The sequence below is a fragment of the Sander lucioperca genome, chromosome 22, assembly GCF_008315115.2.
Source record: "Sander lucioperca isolate FBNREF2018 chromosome 22, SLUC_FBN_1.2, whole genome shotgun sequence".
Taxonomy (NCBI): domain Eukaryota; kingdom Metazoa; phylum Chordata; class Actinopteri; order Perciformes; family Percidae; genus Sander; species Sander lucioperca.
Genome location: NC_050194.1, coordinates 13,699,551 through 13,717,533, shown reverse-complemented (window position 1 = coordinate 13,717,533; position 17,983 = coordinate 13,699,551). Strand labels below are relative to the sequence as shown.

Genomic DNA, 17,983 nt, shown 5'->3' with positions numbered 1-17,983 from the left:
CCTTGTGAATAGCTGAGCTGAGGATGGTGGAACATAGTTAACATGATTAACATCACACATGGAATGCTATTTATTTTATTGCCCTTTTTTATTTTTATTCTCTGCTTTTTTTGTGAGGTTATATTGTCATGTCATCATATTGCCGTGTGTTGTGTGAATTATTTGCCTGCATTAAATGTAAAAAAACAAACACAATATACCTGCTAAACATCAGCATTTTAACATTGTCATTGTGAGCATTTTAGCATTTAGCTCACAGCACTGCTGTGTCTAAGTACAGCCCCACTGAGCGTTTAGCCTTGTTTCTTTAAAAATGGCTTACACGACTAATCAACTGTTAATATAGTTGCAGATATATTTTTGTTATACTTATCATTGCAAATCTAGTTTAAATAAATTATGATATTGTTAATGTATCATTTGGCCATTGTGGTGCAAAACATACTACACTGTTGAAAAATCTATTACCAACTATAAAAACAGTATGTTTTCGTTATATTATAAAACAAATTTGACTATTCACTATTCTTGTTATGACATAGGTCAGCGTAAGCGGCAGATAGTAATAGGTCCTTTAAGGGTTTTTAAAAAAATAAAGAACATGAGGGAAATTTTGCTTTGATTTTGTTGAAGTTATCTGTGACTGTAGCTCTCATTCAGCTGACCACACGGTGTTTGTCCACTGCTCAGGGCCTCTCCCTTCAGCATTTTGCTCTTCCTGCTGCTTGACAACAGCATTCGCTTTCAATTGCTGCAGTTTACACACTATCACGACACGGTCAAGTACATTAATACTTTGTTTGCTGCAAAACCCAATCTCTCCTCAGAGGCTAAGCTCTCTGGATATCGCTCACTTTTGATACTCATTCTCTCCCACAAAAACAAAATCTCTTTAATCTCCACTACTGCTCTTTATCTCTGCAAAACAATGGAAACATGTTACATGCATTGTGTCTTTATTATGAATGTGCTGCAGAAGTATAATATTCAAAGTCAGCTTATCTTTGTAATTTTCAACTTTTATCATTGTACATTAATAATGATCCACAACATGCCAATAACCACAAAGATTATAGAAGCCTTTTGGTAACACAATGACTGTCAGTTAGTGTGCCTATACTTTAGATCCTAACTACCTAATGCTAACTCATATCAGTTAGAGAACTGTCACAATATTGAGAGTTATATCTGCAGAAAACATCAACTGTTGATTACAATTTAATTTACATATTAAGTGCTAACAAAGGGAAAAAAACGGTCTTATTTAATCAGTACAGAAAATTGTCTGCAGCAGGTGTAAACTCATAAGGAGTTGTGATGTTTATCTACACAATTCAAAATCCAGGATATAGTAAATAAGGAGATGTATCCATTGTTGATGAAAATCAATTGTTTCAGATCACAGTGAGAATCACAGGTAGATTAGTTAAGAATACGCAGGAGATATAATAATAATATTAATAAATCAGACTTAAAAAGTTCTCCACAGAACTGCTATTCAAATCTCACATCCACAAAACCATGTTTGAACCAATGTTTTACAAATTCAAAAGACCTACTGTGTGTGACAACATAATTAAGGTGTTCATCGCTGATTTAGGGGACAACAGAAGCCACACTTTGTCTGGTTTGAAAGTACAGACTACCTGCGGATGCAGATGGAGGCTACAGCCACCAACTTTGACTGCAATCACAAGCTATTTCATTTGTTAACCAAATAGTGATGCCAAAATGCATAAAGAATGCTACCACCATCTGTCAACTGCAGCATAGCACTTCAAGAGCTTTACATTATGAAATTCTGTTTTCAAAATGATCTTTTACAAACATTATCAAAAGATAGGTTATAGATGATGTAGCATAATTAGCGTCACTGTAAAATGAATGTGTCTTGCTACGGTGTTTTTTTGACTCACAGTGGTCAGTGGTGTCGAGCGGATATACAGTAAAGTTGCAGCAGAATAAAAATTAAAAAAAATAAAAACATTTTCCTCTATACAACAATTCTGTTAATAGAGTTAGGTCTTTACAAAGCAAGAAACTTTCCCTCTCAATTTGTTTGGCACACATTTTTCCTTGCAGTGATGACTGTGCCTTCTGTGTGAGACTTTCCATAATCCCTGCCAGTTTAGCACCCACAGCTAGTCCTTGGTAAGCCTCTTTTTCATCCTCTTTTTGCCACCCATAAGCTCACTCTCAAACACAAGATGTAAGGGCGGGAGTCATGAGAACCACAGAGAAGAGTCAGAAACAAGAGGAGATACTGTGAACCAAAGTGTTTCTTCTCTGTGAGGTGAATTACTGCTCTGTGATTCCAATGCAACCACAAATCCCAGAGCCTCTCTTCACGTATCCGAGGGGATTTAACGGCAAGCTGAAACTCTGATGAGTCCTGTCTTTGGGTGCAGTGAAGGATGGACTTGGGCAGACATTTTGTTGCATGTGGTGCCGAAGCTTGGGAGGCAGTTCTTCCTGTTTCATGTAATAACCACTTCCACTGGTCCCCCTTTTTCTAGTCCATGTTGTCTGAGTCAGTTCTGCGAGTGGTGATGGGATTCTCGAAGAGTTTATCAAGAATCGGTCTGACCAGAATACGAAAAGGCTGATTAGATTGTCTACTCTCCTCTCCATCTAACAGACAAACCCCCCTCTGACTCAGAGCAGCAGCATTTGCATATTTTATTTTCTTCCATTAGCAAAAAGGGATTTATATAGATTACAGAAATACAAGTAAGCACTGTATATCGGGTGCATATTTGTCACACATCCAGGTAATGACTAGGTGGTAAAGACGTGGTGCAGGTGCGGGCCGTACGGTCAGTTGCCTTATCCAGTTTCATCCTGGGATGAAACTCAGGTTTTCACATTTACTAAGAAAAAGAAAAGGAAGCATATTAGTGAAGGAGATATATCTTCTGCAACCTAATATGGATGTATAAACTTTCATAGACCACAGAGGACACGTTATATAATGACAGGATTGTTGTTGTCAGCCCTTCAACTCAAGTTGTGTGTAAAACTGCTCTTCCAGTCTTTCAGTTAATTAGGACATCTCTTAATGAGAACCAACAGGCTGCATTCACAAACAAAGATAAGTATCTGCTTGAACTGAAGTGAAGAGGCAAAGCATCATTTAACTGACTGACCCTTCAGGTATATATTTAAACATAATGATAATAATAATAATAATAATAATACGGCAAATATAATTAAATCAAAACAAACACATTTAAAAGATTGAGATAGAAAATGAAAAGAAAGCAATCTATCCATGATTTTGATGGAGAGTGGAGTCATGTGTACATACAGTACTGCAAAAGACAAATACTACTCTCTTTCTATACAAGTCTCTAATAAGAATCACTGATCTGTTATCAGAATCCCTTTATTTGGTAGAATGTAAACAACTCACATGCTGACATACATTATATATAATTTTACATGTGATACAGGGACAGCAACACTTAACATTTTGCACATGCAAACAGGGCAACGAGGCGTACAACGGACAGTGGACTTAACATGTCACTCTACTGATACACACACAGCAATCTGAGGCATGCAGCCGGTTATAGCTGGAGGCTGGAGGTCACCCGTGCAAATAAACAAACATGTCAGACAGTGTAGATTTAAGTCTGATGTGATTAATATGCTCTGATCTTTGTGTAGTGTTGACATAATTCCTAAAGTGCCGCAGCAAAGAAAGACTTGCGCAGGCATTGTTCCTAGTGGAATATTGTGCAAACGTGGGTAATAATATCAGTGATTACAGTCAGTTTGCGCTAACAGAGCTAAATATTATATTGTGATGGGATAAACAGTGACAGTAGCAGGTGTTTGGGCCAGGAGCATCAGTGGTAGCGGGGCTATTGCTACAAATTCAAGGGGACGAATGACTGCACACAGTAGAGTAAAAAGGTGGGGTTAAGATTTAAAGATCAGATTTGGGACACTCACTGGCCAGGTTGACAATGCAGGCGATGATAATGACCGTCCCTCCTACTAGTGACACCAGAGAGAGCATCTTGGCCACACGTCCCAGACGCACAGCGCCGTCCAGGTTTCCCTGCTCGAGACTGTTCTTGGACTGAAGGAGAAAGTTGAACCATCTGTTAGCTTGGGTTTGATACAGATGCGTATTTGTTTTAAAAAAAAAGAAGAAGAAAAAACAGAAAAAAGATCCTGTTCTCACCATGATGGAGTAGACAAATCCCACAATGTTGATGGGCCAGACAGGGCAGAAGCAGGCCAGCACGGACAGGAAGAGGTAGTCTTTTACTTTGGTCCGGTCCAAGGGCGGGTTGGTGGCGATGCTGGAGTGGCGAGAAATTGACGGCCTTGGCGAGAAGGCGGTGTAGCCGATAGAGCTCGCCCTGCTCCCCTTCCTGCTCTTGCTGTGATGGGGGTAAGAGATGGAGTGTTGTCTTCTGGGAGGAGAGCAGATGACTGGAGAGGTGCTCTCTGTGGACGTTGGGTGGATCCCATTGCCTACACATGAGGGACGGAAAGGATGGGCAAATGTTCAAACACACGAGGAGGTAAATGTGTGTGCGCTCTACCAGGAGCTCTCACGTGCACTGGAACTTGACTTTCCCTATAGAGCTGACTAAGCAGCTGTATTTTTCCCTCCCCCCCTCCTCCTCCTCCAACCACCCGCTGCCCTAATATGAGGTCAAACTCAGTCACTTACTGTTCTTCAGCTTCTCGTTGATGACTATGACTAGCTCGCCTTTGGATTTGCTGCGAGGCTGCGTGCTGACCGGGCTGCTGCTGCTGCTGCTGTGGATGAGTGGTTCATCTCCAACTGGTGGGCATGGCACAGAGATGGGGGCTTGGCTCGACAGAGAGTCCTCCTGGTCCAGCAGCGATGGTTGTTCCTTCCCTGGCCGAATGGCAGGAGCTGGCATGATGTTCACAGCCATGCTGGCAGCAGAAATGGAAGCCTCTAGTTGTAGTACAGTGCTGTGTATGTTGCCTGTCTGCAGTTCACCTGGGAGCCAGAAAATGATTTTAAGCATATTTGTAAACAGAAGCTGCTCCCTCCCATCTGCTTAGGGAATGTACAAAAATTGTGGTGGGAAAGAGGGTTTGAAAGGGGAGTTTGTTAAACTTATTTTACTGTGAAAAGCATGCTCTAAAATGTTTGGGATTGCTGTGTTTTCTCACCACTGAAACAAATCAAATTTATAAAGATCAAATATTTATAATGGTAAGATGAATTTTGTATGCAACACAGGGTGAAAGGTTAAAAGGTGTGTTTAGCCATATCAGGGATTTCCTCATCAAAATCAACTAGGAACATTATTAGTGATTAACTTTCTATTTCTACAGAGCACGTTATTTATACATATAGCTACAGTAGCTCCTACCTTCACTATATTCTGCTTAACAGAAAACAGATCTACAGTTAAGTTAAATATGTCTGAAATTTCTCACAAAATAAAGAATGGCTTAAATGTTCGGTGAACAGGACACATCATTTTGTAAGTTTTCCATAATTATGGCAATATGAAAATTACTTCTCACTTTAATAACTTTCATACAGTCCCTTAATAGCCTACATTCTGCTTAAGCCGATTTAGAGTTTGGATCCAGGCTCAATATCACGACAAACCTTTGTAATCCACTGACTTAAAATAACATTTATTTTGATCACTCCTTAAGTCATGCTGAATTGTAAATAAATAGACTCGAGGTAAACCGATACAATACACGCATGTTCCACGGTAAATCACGCCTTATATTAAAATAGCAGATCAGCTCTATCAGGTCACAATGACACGGGGAGTACAAAGGCATGGCAGATGGAGGCAGGTTCCTTAGAAACGATAGTAGCAGCGATGGTCTCTGTGCCGGTGTGTACATATTATTTCATCATGTGTACACAAGCGATAACGGACATATGGTAACCGGTTGTTGGGCACAGAACAAAAAGTGAAAAAGGACAGTGCAGAAAAGGACGAGGACAAAGGGGAAATACTCGAATGGACGAGTGAAGGAGGAGGGGGCATTAATTAGCCTGCTGCTGCTAAATTGCAATGATAAGCAGAAAACGTGTAGCTTGCATTGGACTCTTGCTTTGCAGTTTATTTTGCATTTAACACCAATTCACAGGAGGAATAATAATTTTTTTTAAAAAAAAGGTGGCTTTGAAGATAAATCAAACTGACCTTTTCTATCCAGCGCTTGTCTCAACACAGCCGGAGCGTGCCTGGCTTTGGCATCGTTATTCTCAGGTGCAGAAAAGAAATCCCCTCCAAAATAATCAGACGTGACCGAACATCTCTATAGCCACGATGTATGCCTACGTGCAAACGAGCGATATTTGTGGATAATCGGACAATATCTTTTATTGTATGTGAAAGCTGGAGAAGCGGTGGTGTTCCAGCATCGCAGTGTGCAATGGGGAGTCTCCTGGCTGGCTGGGTGGATCACAGAGGAGGGGGGGTGTGTGAAATGAAAAGTGAAATCAAGCAGACTACGTGCTGTGGGAGAAGGGGGGAGAGAGAAGAGAGGCTGGATTATAGCATCCTTCTCTGCTCACCCAAAAAACGGCTTCACACTGAATGATGCTACATCATATCAGTCGGTGATAAAAAACGTGTCCTCGTGTCACCGCCTCGCAGAGGACAAGCATTCAAAAAATTAGCCCAATTAGGTTTTAAAACCAGAGATTGGCGACAACTCCCACCCAGAGATGGTGATTGATCTGCGAGGCGATTGCATGGGTCATATGTGAAAGAGACCATCAGATGTATTTATGATCATGAAAATAAACACAAACATTCAATGACACATTTATTTAAAAGCAGGGGTGCGCCATCAGCTGGTACACAGTAGTAACTACAAAAACATCATAAAACAAAGCATAAATGACAAATAAAAGCTTCGGAGATAGAAATACATTAGACGTGGTACGATAAAAAATTTAAAAGACAAAAAAAAAAAATATATATATCACTTTCCCATGGCACTCAGGATGTTTGCCTGTGTAAAAAAAAGAAATAAGTATTAGCACTTAGAAAAAGCAAGACCATCTTTAAAAGCCGCATAATGTACAAATACTGGCAAACATGAAAAAAGACTATTAGCCAATGTGCTTGGTTTGTTATTCAAACTCAAACACCATTTATTTTTGATAACATAACTTACAGTTCAGATATCCACACTTATTTAACAAGAGGAGCCAGTAAGGGGCAGATGATTGTGCCTTTACCAAAAATCCAATAACCTGGAAAAAACTTGTACAGAGCAAGTTCTTTGTGGAATAATATACCAAGTAACATTCGTTTTATCACAGGAAAGATACATTTTAAAAAGAAAGTTAAATCTTACCCTAATTTATCATGAGTTTTTTTTTTTTTTTTTAATCTTATTTGTTTGGTTTAATTTGATTTTTTTCTTTGTATATGTGAGCTACCTTAATATTAGTCATGTAATATATAATTTTGTTTACAAGATATTTTAATTTTAATTCTTTGGAATCTTTTATTTAGTTCTGTAAGCAGATATTGTATTTATTTTCCTTTCTTGATTTCTTTTTTGCGTATGTCATGAAATGTTTTAATATTGTCTGATTAAATGTTTCGGACCCCAGGAAGACTAGCTGGTTGTCTAGGCGTCAGCTAACGGGAATCCTTATAATAAATACCAATACAAAATACAAATCCCCAATTTATTAGAGTAGAGCCATCCTAGCGGCTTTGGAGCTTTAAAGGTCAATGCTAACATACTCACAATGCAGTGGTGGATCTAGAACATTTAAATGAGCCTGGGTCTGTCTGAGGTTTCTGCCCAAAAGGAAGTTTTTCCTCGCCACTGTTGCACCAAATGCTTGCTCTTCGGGGAATTGTTGGGTCACTGTAAATTATAGAGTGTGGTCTAGACCTACTCTATCTGTAAAGTGTCTTGAAAAGAGTGAACTCTTGTTCCGATTTGATACCATAAATAAAATTTAGCTGAAATTGAATTAAATGGCTTGATCATATTTACTGATACAGACATATAGAACAGAATGCGTCTTATTTTATCAGTAATTATCAAACAAATGCTATGATAGAGAAACTGTAAAACCACACACACACAGCGCTACTGTACTGCAGTTTATATGGAAGGAGAATATTTAAGCAAACCATATGGTCCAGGGGTAACTGCAGGCCTCTTCCTCCCTGTCATCTTCATCTGCCTCCTCCTGATCACTCTGCCTCTGTCCCCCTCTCTGAATCTGCAGCCTCCTCTTCATCCCACAGTCAATTCTTCCTTTCCCTTATTTCTGCATCTCCTTCTGTTGTCTTCTCCTGCTCTGACCCACCTGGTCTCTCAGTTTACTGCCTTCTTCTTCTTCATTTCCCTCCTCTTCCTCCTGTGCACTACTCAATTGTCTTGGCTAGCAACGTAGCTAAGTATTTGAGGGGCAGCGGGCTAAGATTACATCTACAATTATTTATTAATTAATTAATTAATATAAATTGTTTGTTTCAATGTTTTAAGAAGCGTGTGGACATAGTGGCAGTTTGTTTTTACAAGCACAGTTTTTTTGAACACCAAAGTTAGGGAGGCAGCTGGGGGGGGGCAAAGCCCTACAGTGGGGTGTCAGCTGCCCCCCTGTAGATCCACCCCTGTCACAATGACAGTGCTAACATGCAGGTGTTTAGCAGTTTAGTATGCTAAAATTTGCTACTTACATAAAACATTAAGTAGCCTACAGCTGAGGCTGATGGGACTGCCATCACATTTGCAGTATTTAGTCATAAACCACATCATTTTAGACCTGATGATGTTGCTAGATGAAAGCTCAACCAATGTTCATGACAAACTATCCAATAATGTGTGTTTTTTTTTTTAACATTTCACTTAAAACCACAAATGTCAACCTAGTAGAGTCACTTGTGAAAAAGTCAGGATCACCAAAATTAGTATAATTCATCCATATTTTCATGGAAATCCATCTAATAATAGTTGTTTACATATTCTACTGAAGACTTGGCTTACCTTCACGAAGGAGGAAAATCTCTTTCCTGTCATACCCTCAACTTTTACCACATCTTCCAACTGCAAAATACAAACCATACATAAAGTCAACACAAGTAAATAAAGTCAGAAAAACGCTAAAGATGAGGTATTGTTGTAGAGAGTTGTGTGATAAAAGATCTGAGCTCGACATTTTCTCCACTAACATTTATGAAGTGACCATGGATCTCCCTCCAGCCCAGGATGAGCTTTGCCTTCTTGTCGCCGATCTGCTGCAGACCCTTCAGCTCTTTGAGTGAGCCGGTATTCAGAATGTGCAGGATTTTCTGTCGGGAGTGCTCCAGCACAGATGTGTCCAGTTGGGACTCCCAGCTGTTCTCTTTACCATCTGGAGGCTGAAAAGACAAATGCAGTATTAACTTATTAAAACAAAAAACTATATTTTACATAATTATGGAAAATAGTACATGACTTTTTTTTCTTAACCGACATTGGTGTGAAAAGGAGGTTCATTTTGACCTAATAAATCTAAGATTGTGCAGTGTCTGTCAAGACAAAAACTAATTGAACCTAATGCACTACGTCTGCTTGATTCTGATGCTTGCAATTCTGCAGATGTGTCAAGCTAAGCGCAGCATAGTCAAAGCTTGGATGCTGACCTCAACCTCGTCTGAAATCTTCCTCTCCTTCTTAACGCAGACGGACTGTTTTTTGACGACGGCAAGCTGCTGAAGAGGCTGGAACACTGATAGGAATGAAACCACATAGAGTAATGCTTAATTCATTTAATGGTACACATTAGAACCCTATCTGTTAACAATGAAAATACTCACTGGAGGGGGGGGGGGGACCCACAATTTCAACAAATTATACATTAAAAGAGTAAGTAGCTCACATTTTGTTTGGGTTTTAGTGCTGATTTAAAGCTAAAAAGTGAGATAGATACCAATGTATCCACCTCACTCCCCAAGCTGCTGAGGGGTGTAAAAAAAACTTTCCTCCTCATCGTCATTGGATACATTTGGCTCCTATATTGTAGACTGAGCTCTTGTATCAAATTGCAGCTCATCAATAACTCCAGTGATTCAACATGATATAATTAGTGAGCGACTACTCTTTAGGGAAACATGAACAGCAGAAGATTACACGATAGGAATAATTTCCAAGGTCATTTTTTTCCTTAAGCACTTCCTCATTCAAGGACAATTTAAAAAGACAGTTCCCATGAGATGGAACTCATTTCTATTTGACTCAGCTAAATTCATACAACTTGAATTCAAATGTGAATAGATAAGTTACATCTATGAACTCATCTGTCATTTCTAACAGACCTTGTAGGGGCTGGACCACGGCCTGCTGCTTTTTGGCGTTTGTGGCAGTTGACTGTTTTCTTTGCAGAGGAGCACTGTTGTTGGTGAAGGCAGGCTCCTGTTTGGCACTGGATTTTTCTCCAGCCAACCGACTGAACAGCATGGCCTTGCTCTCAAACTCCCGCTGCTTCTCCTTGAGCTCCTGTGAAAACAAAGAGAGTGGCATGGTTGGCTATCAAATATCCACTAAGAAGAGTTGATCGATCAGTTTAAAGATCTGACCGCTGTCAGCATCTGGCATATCACATACAGACAGAAGAGACAAAAGTTGGTCCAGGTGCATATATAAATTACTAAAAATCTAATATTATGCAGGGCTACATGACACCCAGGGGGATGAACTCAAGTTTTGATGTAGGTGTGTGTTTTCACCTGGATCTCCTTGCGAGACTGGGCCACACTCAGCATGCTGAGCTTATCTTTGTCCTGGCAGTTCATCATCAGCTTCTCCAGAGCTACTAGTCTGTCCATCACTGACGGTTCTGACGGACTGAAAGAGACACAAACAAACAAATCAAGAAAGAGGAAAAGTAGGTTAGACAACAAAGGGGGCAGTATGGTTGGGGACTTGGAATGCACTCGGAAGCCAAAAAGGTTGACAAATACACAGCGCAGAGATTCATATAGCACAGACTGATTCATACACCTGATAACAGATGGAAACAAAGCAGTGCATCTTTCCCAAAGAGATCCCAGTAGACACAGCAGCTGTAGCCAATGGGAGCAATGCAGGGAGAGTTGCATTCAGCACAAGCTATAAAATCATGGCCCACTGATTTGAGGCTACGGCTTGTTTAAAGTGCAGTTGTGTGGGTCGGATTTAATGTTGTAGCTTTCAGCAGATGCATTTTCTTCACAGTCAACCAACACAATTCCTAAGTCTGATTAGCCAAACAAATAACATGTCTGTGTGTGTGTGTGAGATCTTTAACCTGTAAAAATGTGCAGAAGGTGAGGAACCATCCTGTTCAGTTTTCCTGTCGTCTTTATGCCTCTTCTTCTGTGGCTCAGCGCCAGACCCCCCTGCCTTGTGGTCTTCTTTGGCCCGCTTCACTGGAGATGAAGGCAGAAGGGAAATTAACGGTTTAGTATTCAGTGCCCTCGAGCAGCACTGTTCGTGTGGTTCTCTAAAGCAATTCAGATGAAGGGTGCACAGCATCAGTCAAGGCTGCACTGCAGTGAAGAACAGCATCAGGAATGTATTTAAGACAATGCTATAGGAAAGAAAATAGCCCACTTCAGAGGTGTTTGAAACAGAAATTCTGACATCCATCACACCCAGAGACCTCCGGCTGTTGACTTTGGGATGTGACACAGGTGCCCCCTATTGGCCTTGGATTACACTCTCTTCCTTTTCTTGGCCTGTTACATTTCTTTCTATACTTGGAAGAAAGTGAGTGCAATTCTCTTTAAGTTTTACTCACCTGGCAGCACAGCCACAGTTTCACAGGTGAAGGGCTTGTTCACAATGAGTTTGGATTTGGAGGCAAAGTTGAGCGCATTAAACGTATCAAAATAGTATTTGTACTCGGGTGCAATATTGGTGATCATGACGGAGTGCGCCGAGCCGCCCAGAGAGTCCTGTAGCAGCCGTGTCAGTTTACTGTCTCTGTACGGCACACGGACGGCAGTGCCAGAGTTAAGAGAGTCCACGACCTTGCTGAGAGTGAAGAGAGACAGGTTGATGGCGCCGCTCTCCTTCAGACGGATGCCCTGGTTGCCAGTGCGACGGTTGTCCTCAGACCCAGCCAGGTCGATCAAGTACAGCTTTCCTGTTTGTTGTCTGTGGGGCAGGGCGCGCTGAGTCCGTACAACCTAGAGCATTGAAAAGATTAAGATTTGACACAGGGCCACGACACAGAGGTCAGACATGGTAGAAACACAGGGGAGGGGAGGGAGGACAAGAGGGAAATGCAAGGTTAAATTAGGTAAAGTTAGGCAGCAAAAGAGGCTTTTGATAAATGTGACACAGTATGTATTCAGCAATACAACATAGGAAGTAAGAATGCAGAAAAAGGGCAAAGTTAGTGAACGGAAACCAGGTTGTTTCTTTCCCGGAATAGTCCCAAAAGGCCCAGAGGTTGCTAGTGGGAGTGTTGCAGGAGAGAATTGATTTCAGCACCAGCTACCAAATCCTGACCTACTGCTCAGAGGCCACGACCTGTTTAAGATGCTTTTTGACTAGCTACTGGATAACCATACATATCAGTCCAAAGGAAACAAACAAAGCGACTCTCAAAGATAATTATAAATGAACAAATAGTCTTTTCTCAGTGTTGATCCGATTATATATCAAACCTTGATGAGGAGGACAGCATGGCTGCGGCTGGAGCGCTGGTTTAGTTTGGTAGAAGCTGTAGTACGATTAAGGCTGGCAGGGACGAAGTGTTTGTCAAAATCTGAGAAGGAGGAGATGGTTGTGAGTGTGAGGCCAGGGATCAAGATGTTCTTGTCTTTGTCCTCTCTGATTGGCAAATCCTGGGAGCTTGGTGATAGAAGATCTAGCACCTGAAAAAGAAAGATAGGTTGTACATTGTCAAACAAAAAAATAGCACTGGACTAAATAACCACTGATGATTTAAAAGCAGAAAAGAAACTGTTACAAGCAGACAATTAGACAAGCAATAAGGTCGATAGAAAAGGTATTACAGCTTTTTGAAGGTGAAGAGAAGTTTAGGGGTATGGAAGGGGAGCACAGTTATGAGAGCGGTTCGAATTAAATCGAGGAGTTGCCGTTTCTTAAAACGGAGCGATATGGTTTAAGGCATGGGGGGTTGGGTGGTTTCTGGTTCTGCGTACGTAATTTACATGAGTTGAGTATGGCTCTCATTTAAAAAAAACTTTAATTATTCGATAGAGGAAGTGCGTTTGGTAAGAACTGAGCACGAGACTGGAAAACAAGACGTAGTATTGAAGTATTCCTTTAACAACGAACAGAGCATGAAACTACAGGGTCACACTATACTGCCAACCATGTATACCTTCTCATTGTAGATTTCCAAATAAGACATGCCAATGCTGTAGTCCCATCCCTCATCCTCATCCTTAGCTTTGACCAGCTTGAAGACCTCGCTAACAGCTCGAGGGATCACCCCTGGCTGATCTGAACTGCCCATCATGGTGTGGGTCTTACCTATGAAAGAGGATGTGGTGAGTTAGCACACAAACAGGAAAAATCCGTATACAAAAAAGGAGTTTATTTTAAGAACAAATTGTCTCAATATAAGACTCCACAAAGAGTATTTAACAAAACATCTTAATTCAAAGGATTTTGACTGGTACATTATTATATTGCTATTAAATATAATATTACATATAATTAAAAGTATTCATACATACACTATATTTATTTACAACATCTGGCCATCTAAAATCCCACTATTAATATCACATACATGTATACTATTAAGAGAAATATCTATTAAAAATTGGAGCCTGAATGTGCCTTGATTGCCATCTTTAATATGCAACCAAAGTAAACAATGTACTAGTTAAAAAATGCAATATTGCTGTAACAAACCAGCTCCTGTCGGTCCATAGGCAAAGACACTGGCATTTTGTCCAGTCAGTATGTGTGGTAGAATGGGCTTCACTGATGAAACGAAAACTTCTTGCTGTGTCGTTTGCTCACCATGAAAAGCGTCAAAACTGTTGGACAATATAGATATAGATGTTAACAGTAGAATAATTTAGAAATTATAACAGCTGAGTGCTAAGAGGCTGAGGACACTGACTGGTATTTGACTGTTTCTGTAGCATTTCTCCAGTTAATTATTTCCAGGTTCTGGGAGTCCAGGCCTCTTACACACGGTCCCTCGTCTTTCTCATCTTGATTGTCCATATAGGGTCGCAGACGAACCGCTACCCGAACTCTGGACGTCTTCTTGTTTGCTCCATCTGGTACCGCCACACGCTGAGCCATGTTGTTGGAACTCCTCAAAACAGAAGGCCTAACGTTAGATAATAACATAAGCCAAATAATGTTCGAATTCACGCTGTGTTTAACGTTATCTTTAAAAAATGGCATCTTGATAAAGCAGAGTATTAACAATTGTGCTAACCGGTAGATTTAAATTAAATTGAGACTCCCCTCAAACAAAGCATTGCAAGAATAAGATAAGTTTTACCTTACTTACGATAACGTTAGCTCCATTCGGCTAATAACAAGCTATGGTTAGCAACCGTTAGGCCACGTTAAAGGTAAGTTACTCGCCTAGCTACGGTTAGTTACTGCTTTACCGAGTGTATTACTGATGTTTCGTTAGTGCTTACCGATATTATTTGCTGACTCCTTGTTCAAAACTTTTGTTATGCTGCAAGTTTCACTTTTACCAACATTGCGGACGCTGTCTTTTAACAATGGCGATCGAGACCTCAAAGCATAACCGAACACTTTTCAAATGAGGAGCGCTGCAACCGGAAACGACCATTAACCAATCAGAACTCGCTCACACACTGGCGCCTATTTAACGTCCAACGTCCTTAAATAAGGTTAACTCGTGCATCAAATATAGTAGTCAACATTATGGTATATAACCATATATGCATCTTTTAAAATAAGGCATTAACGTGAATAGTGAAGCAAAATAAGTTTAATCAATTTCGGCCGACATGCATTCAGCCCTTTATGCGATTGCGCGCTGCGCAGGAAGTCGTGCTTAAAGTAGATCTCTACTACACACACACCTACTGCTCTCGGTTGTTCGCTCCGTCCATGCACTATCCATATGATGTTGAATCAGCGGGAATGCGCAGAACCAAGCAGATCGTCACACAGTTCCTCTAGTCCAAAATGGCGCTATGTTTACGTCTCTGTATAATCGTGTATTATCTCTAGCAAGTCTCATGGAGAGCTTTGGTGATTTAATATACTGGGAAAGATAATTGGACCTAACATTTAGCTGCAGCGGTGATCTACGACAAACCGGACATTCGGTAATGACAATTTAAGGCACGTATCTTATCTAATTGTTATTTGCTGTCCAGAAATAGCTCACGGTTAGGCCTGAAGTTAGCCAATAAAGACAAGATTACGTTTCATGTGTTGCTTTGTTGACTGCTTGCCATTCAGCAAAGTTAACAGCTATCGTTAGGCTACAAGTTAAACGTTATAGGCATGATACTACTCTTGGCTAGTTCTCAAATAAATTCTTACTTCACATACCTATAGTTACTTTCGGTTGTACTAAAATACTTTTTCATAATTCATGCTTCTGTTTAGCAGATCTGTGGCTATAAAGTTCACCAGCAGCAGCAGGAACTGGAAGGATGCAGGCTGAGGCCACAGACTCTTCACTGAGAGAGGGCATAGAGGCTCTGGGTGTGAAGGACACAGAAAGACCTGCAGCAGGCAAACAGGAACAGGGCAACACAGAGCAACAGGACACGGAGATGACAGCTGCCACAGATGAAGATACAACAACCAAGGATGTAAAGGGTAACTCTATTAAGAAACACAAATAACGAATAAAGAAAGAGGGACCTTTAGTATCTGCAGCTAAACATAAAGTACACATAGGCAAGAAGTTTTACCACTAAGGAAAAAGTCTTTATTCAGAGTCTTAAAAGTGCCCAATCCAGATGTGTGTTCAAAAGGTGTTTAATAGCAATTGTTGTGACCTTTGTATTCCTCCTCAAATAGCTTTGAATTATTTTCCCAAGTTGTTTTAGAGTTTTACTCAGTGCTTATGTAATATATGTACTGTATCATAGTATAATTTATCTGCAGTAATCTACATAAAATGTAATAATTAAGTTGTCATTCTGCTTTTGTTCTATGCATTTTGCTGCCTTCTCAGATGGAGACACATATGCAGTGGAAGAAGAAGCACACAAGGACGAACCTCAGGCTGACACAGGGGTGGATGGTGAAGAGGGAAAGCAGGCTGCAGGAGTGGACGGTGAATGGGAGCTTGCGTACAGTGACGAGGAAATGGAGGACCCCAAAAACTGGATGCCCCCTCCTGCTGAGATCAAAAGACTCTATGAGCTCCTCTCTAAAGGGGAGATGCTGGAATTGAACTTTGTGCCTCTTCCTAGGAGGCCCCCTACACCTGAACGCACCCCGTCACCTGAAAGAGATGACGAGGAAGAGGCAGCAAAGGAAAGAGAGAGGGACGAGAGAGAACGCAGGTCAGTATACCTATTTCTCAATGTTTAATTTCTATGGATTTTTGGTTGGTGTACAGGTAATGTAAAGGCTAATTACTTTTTTTCCCAGGCCTCCAACTCCAACTGAGTTTGACTTTGATGAAGAGCAAACACAAGCCACTCCGAAAAATGCCTTCGTGAACAGACGCAGAACACCAGGTAACAACAACTGAGATTTGATTTTTAAAACCTTGATTAGCATAAGCTACATTAATGAGCAGTGGTGGATGAAGTATTCAGATCCTTTACTTAAGTAAAAGTACTAATACCACAATGTAAAAATACTCTGTTACAAGTAAAAGTCCTGCATTGAAAATGTTACTTGAGTAAAAGTATGTAAGTATCATCAGGAAAATAACCCTAACCCTAAAGTATTAGAAGTAAAAGTACACAATGCAGAAAAATCCCCACATTTTAGAAACTGGAAATGATCAAAACAGTTCTGTCAATCAACTAAGTGTTTAATTGGCTAATCATTTCAGCTGTACTGTAGGCCTGCATATTGTTGGGTAGTTTAATTTATAATAAAACATTGTATTTTATACACGTTTTGTGTGCATGAAAAGAAGACTCAAGTAAAGTACAAGTACCTCAAATTTGTGCTTAGGTACAGTACTTGAGTAAATGTACTTAGTTACATTCCACCACTGTGTTTTGTCTTCTCTTAGCTCTTCATCATTAGGTTTCATTTTATTCTAGAAGCTCAGTAGAAGTGGTGGTTTTAGGGAAATCCGGTTGACGTTTTTTTTCCTTCTCTCCCAGGATCTTCAGCCCGCTCTTCTGTGAAAAGGGAAGCTCGGCTGGACAAAGTACTGTCAGACATGAAGCGCCACCGCAAAATTGAGGAGCACATCATGCGCACGGGTCGAGATCTCTTCAAGAGCGAAAAGAAGCTGGAGGAGGCTTTGTCTCCAAACAGCCAGAAGGAGCGGGAGAAGGAGAGGGAACGAGACAGTAACCCCAACACTATCTTCTCCCCGAGACAGAGGAGATACTAAGTATTAAGAGATGAAGACTTGACCACAGGCAAATAAGGCCAAGAGCTTTCTGAGGATTTCTCAAAACTTGAATTTTTTAATGTAACCGAGTTTTGTATGTTTTCTATGTGTGTTTTGTATGTTGGCAATAAACATTTTAACCATGGGAAATGTTAACTGTTGTAATCAGTGTGCAGTAAGGGTAGGTGATATGGCCAAAAATCCCTCTTAACGGCATATGTTCATGATAGCAGTATATAGTGATATTACAGAAATGCATGGATTTTGGCACCCTCTAGAGTACGTGTCAAACTCAAGGCCCGCGGGCCAAACCCGGCCCCTGGCAGGTTTTGATCCGGCACGCATATCAATTTAGGTTCACGATAAATGTTGGCCTGCCTAGTTGTGCAGTAAAACAAAAAGACAGGAAACTGTTTTTTCAAACGGCAACTACACCACACTTAAGGCAGAATTTGGTAGATTTGCCGACTTTGAGACTCCCACAAATTCCCACAG

At 40.6% G+C, this 17,983-nt stretch overlaps 3 protein-coding genes across 13 annotated transcripts; 1 reads left to right on the top strand and 2 right to left on the bottom strand.

Annotated features, from left to right (window-relative positions):
• Positions 1–939: 939 nt before the first annotated feature.
• Positions 940–6,500, bottom strand: prrt2 (proline-rich transmembrane protein 2). 4 transcript variants are annotated; one of them, XM_035997230.1, is made up of 5 exons: positions 6,171–6,500; positions 4,691–4,990; positions 4,193–4,494; positions 3,958–4,087; positions 940–2,870 (listed from the first exon to the last, which is right to left on the bottom strand). In XM_035997230.1, the coding sequence occupies exons 2-5, from the start codon at positions 4,920–4,922 to the stop codon at positions 2,854–2,856; spliced, it is 681 nt and encodes a 226-aa protein (XP_035853123.1). In that variant the 5' UTR covers positions 4,923–4,990; positions 6,171–6,500; the 3' UTR covers positions 940–2,853. The 4 variants fall into 4 exon arrangements, with proteins under 4 accessions (XP_035853123.1, XP_035853124.1, XP_031170994.1 ...); XM_035997231.1 differs by having other exon boundaries at positions 4,691–4,979; XM_031315134.2 differs by having other exon boundaries at positions 4,193–4,488; positions 6,171–6,494.
• A 236-nt stretch (positions 6,501–6,736) lies between these two features.
• On the bottom strand, positions 6,737–14,782 carry kif22 (kinesin family member 22). 5 transcript variants are annotated; one of them, XM_031315126.2, is made up of 13 exons: positions 14,613–14,782; positions 14,075–14,290; positions 13,861–13,988; positions 13,322–13,473; positions 12,639–12,848; positions 11,765–12,155; positions 11,273–11,393; positions 10,713–10,830; positions 10,302–10,482; positions 9,630–9,715; positions 9,177–9,365; positions 8,992–9,051; positions 6,737–6,987 (listed from the first exon to the last, which is right to left on the bottom strand). In XM_031315126.2, exons 2-13 carry the CDS (start codon positions 14,260–14,262, stop codon positions 6,958–6,960), a joined length of 1,854 nt encoding a protein of 617 aa, XP_031170986.1. In that variant the 5' UTR covers positions 14,263–14,290; positions 14,613–14,782; the 3' UTR covers positions 6,737–6,957. The 5 variants fall into 5 exon arrangements, with proteins under 5 accessions (XP_031170986.1, XP_031170984.1, XP_031170985.1 ...); XM_031315124.2 differs by having other exon boundaries at positions 14,075–14,275; positions 14,613–14,773; XM_031315125.2 differs by having other exon boundaries at positions 14,075–14,272; positions 14,613–14,763.
• A 130-nt stretch (positions 14,783–14,912) lies between these two features.
• pagr1 (PAXIP1 associated glutamate-rich protein 1) lies at positions 14,913–17,644 on the top strand. 4 transcript variants are annotated; one of them, XM_031315131.2, is made up of 5 exons: positions 14,913–15,275; positions 15,565–15,777; positions 16,139–16,472; positions 16,561–16,649; positions 17,253–17,644. In XM_031315131.2, exons 2-5 carry the CDS (start codon positions 15,609–15,611, stop codon positions 17,486–17,488), a joined length of 828 nt encoding a protein of 275 aa, XP_031170991.1. In that variant the 5' UTR covers positions 14,913–15,275; positions 15,565–15,608; the 3' UTR covers positions 17,489–17,644. The 4 variants fall into 4 exon arrangements, with proteins under 4 accessions (XP_031170991.1, XP_031170990.1, XP_031170989.1 ...); XM_031315130.2 differs by having other exon boundaries at positions 15,562–15,777; XM_031315129.2 differs by having other exon boundaries at positions 14,913–15,291.
• The last annotated feature ends 339 nt before the right edge of the window (positions 17,645–17,983 follow it).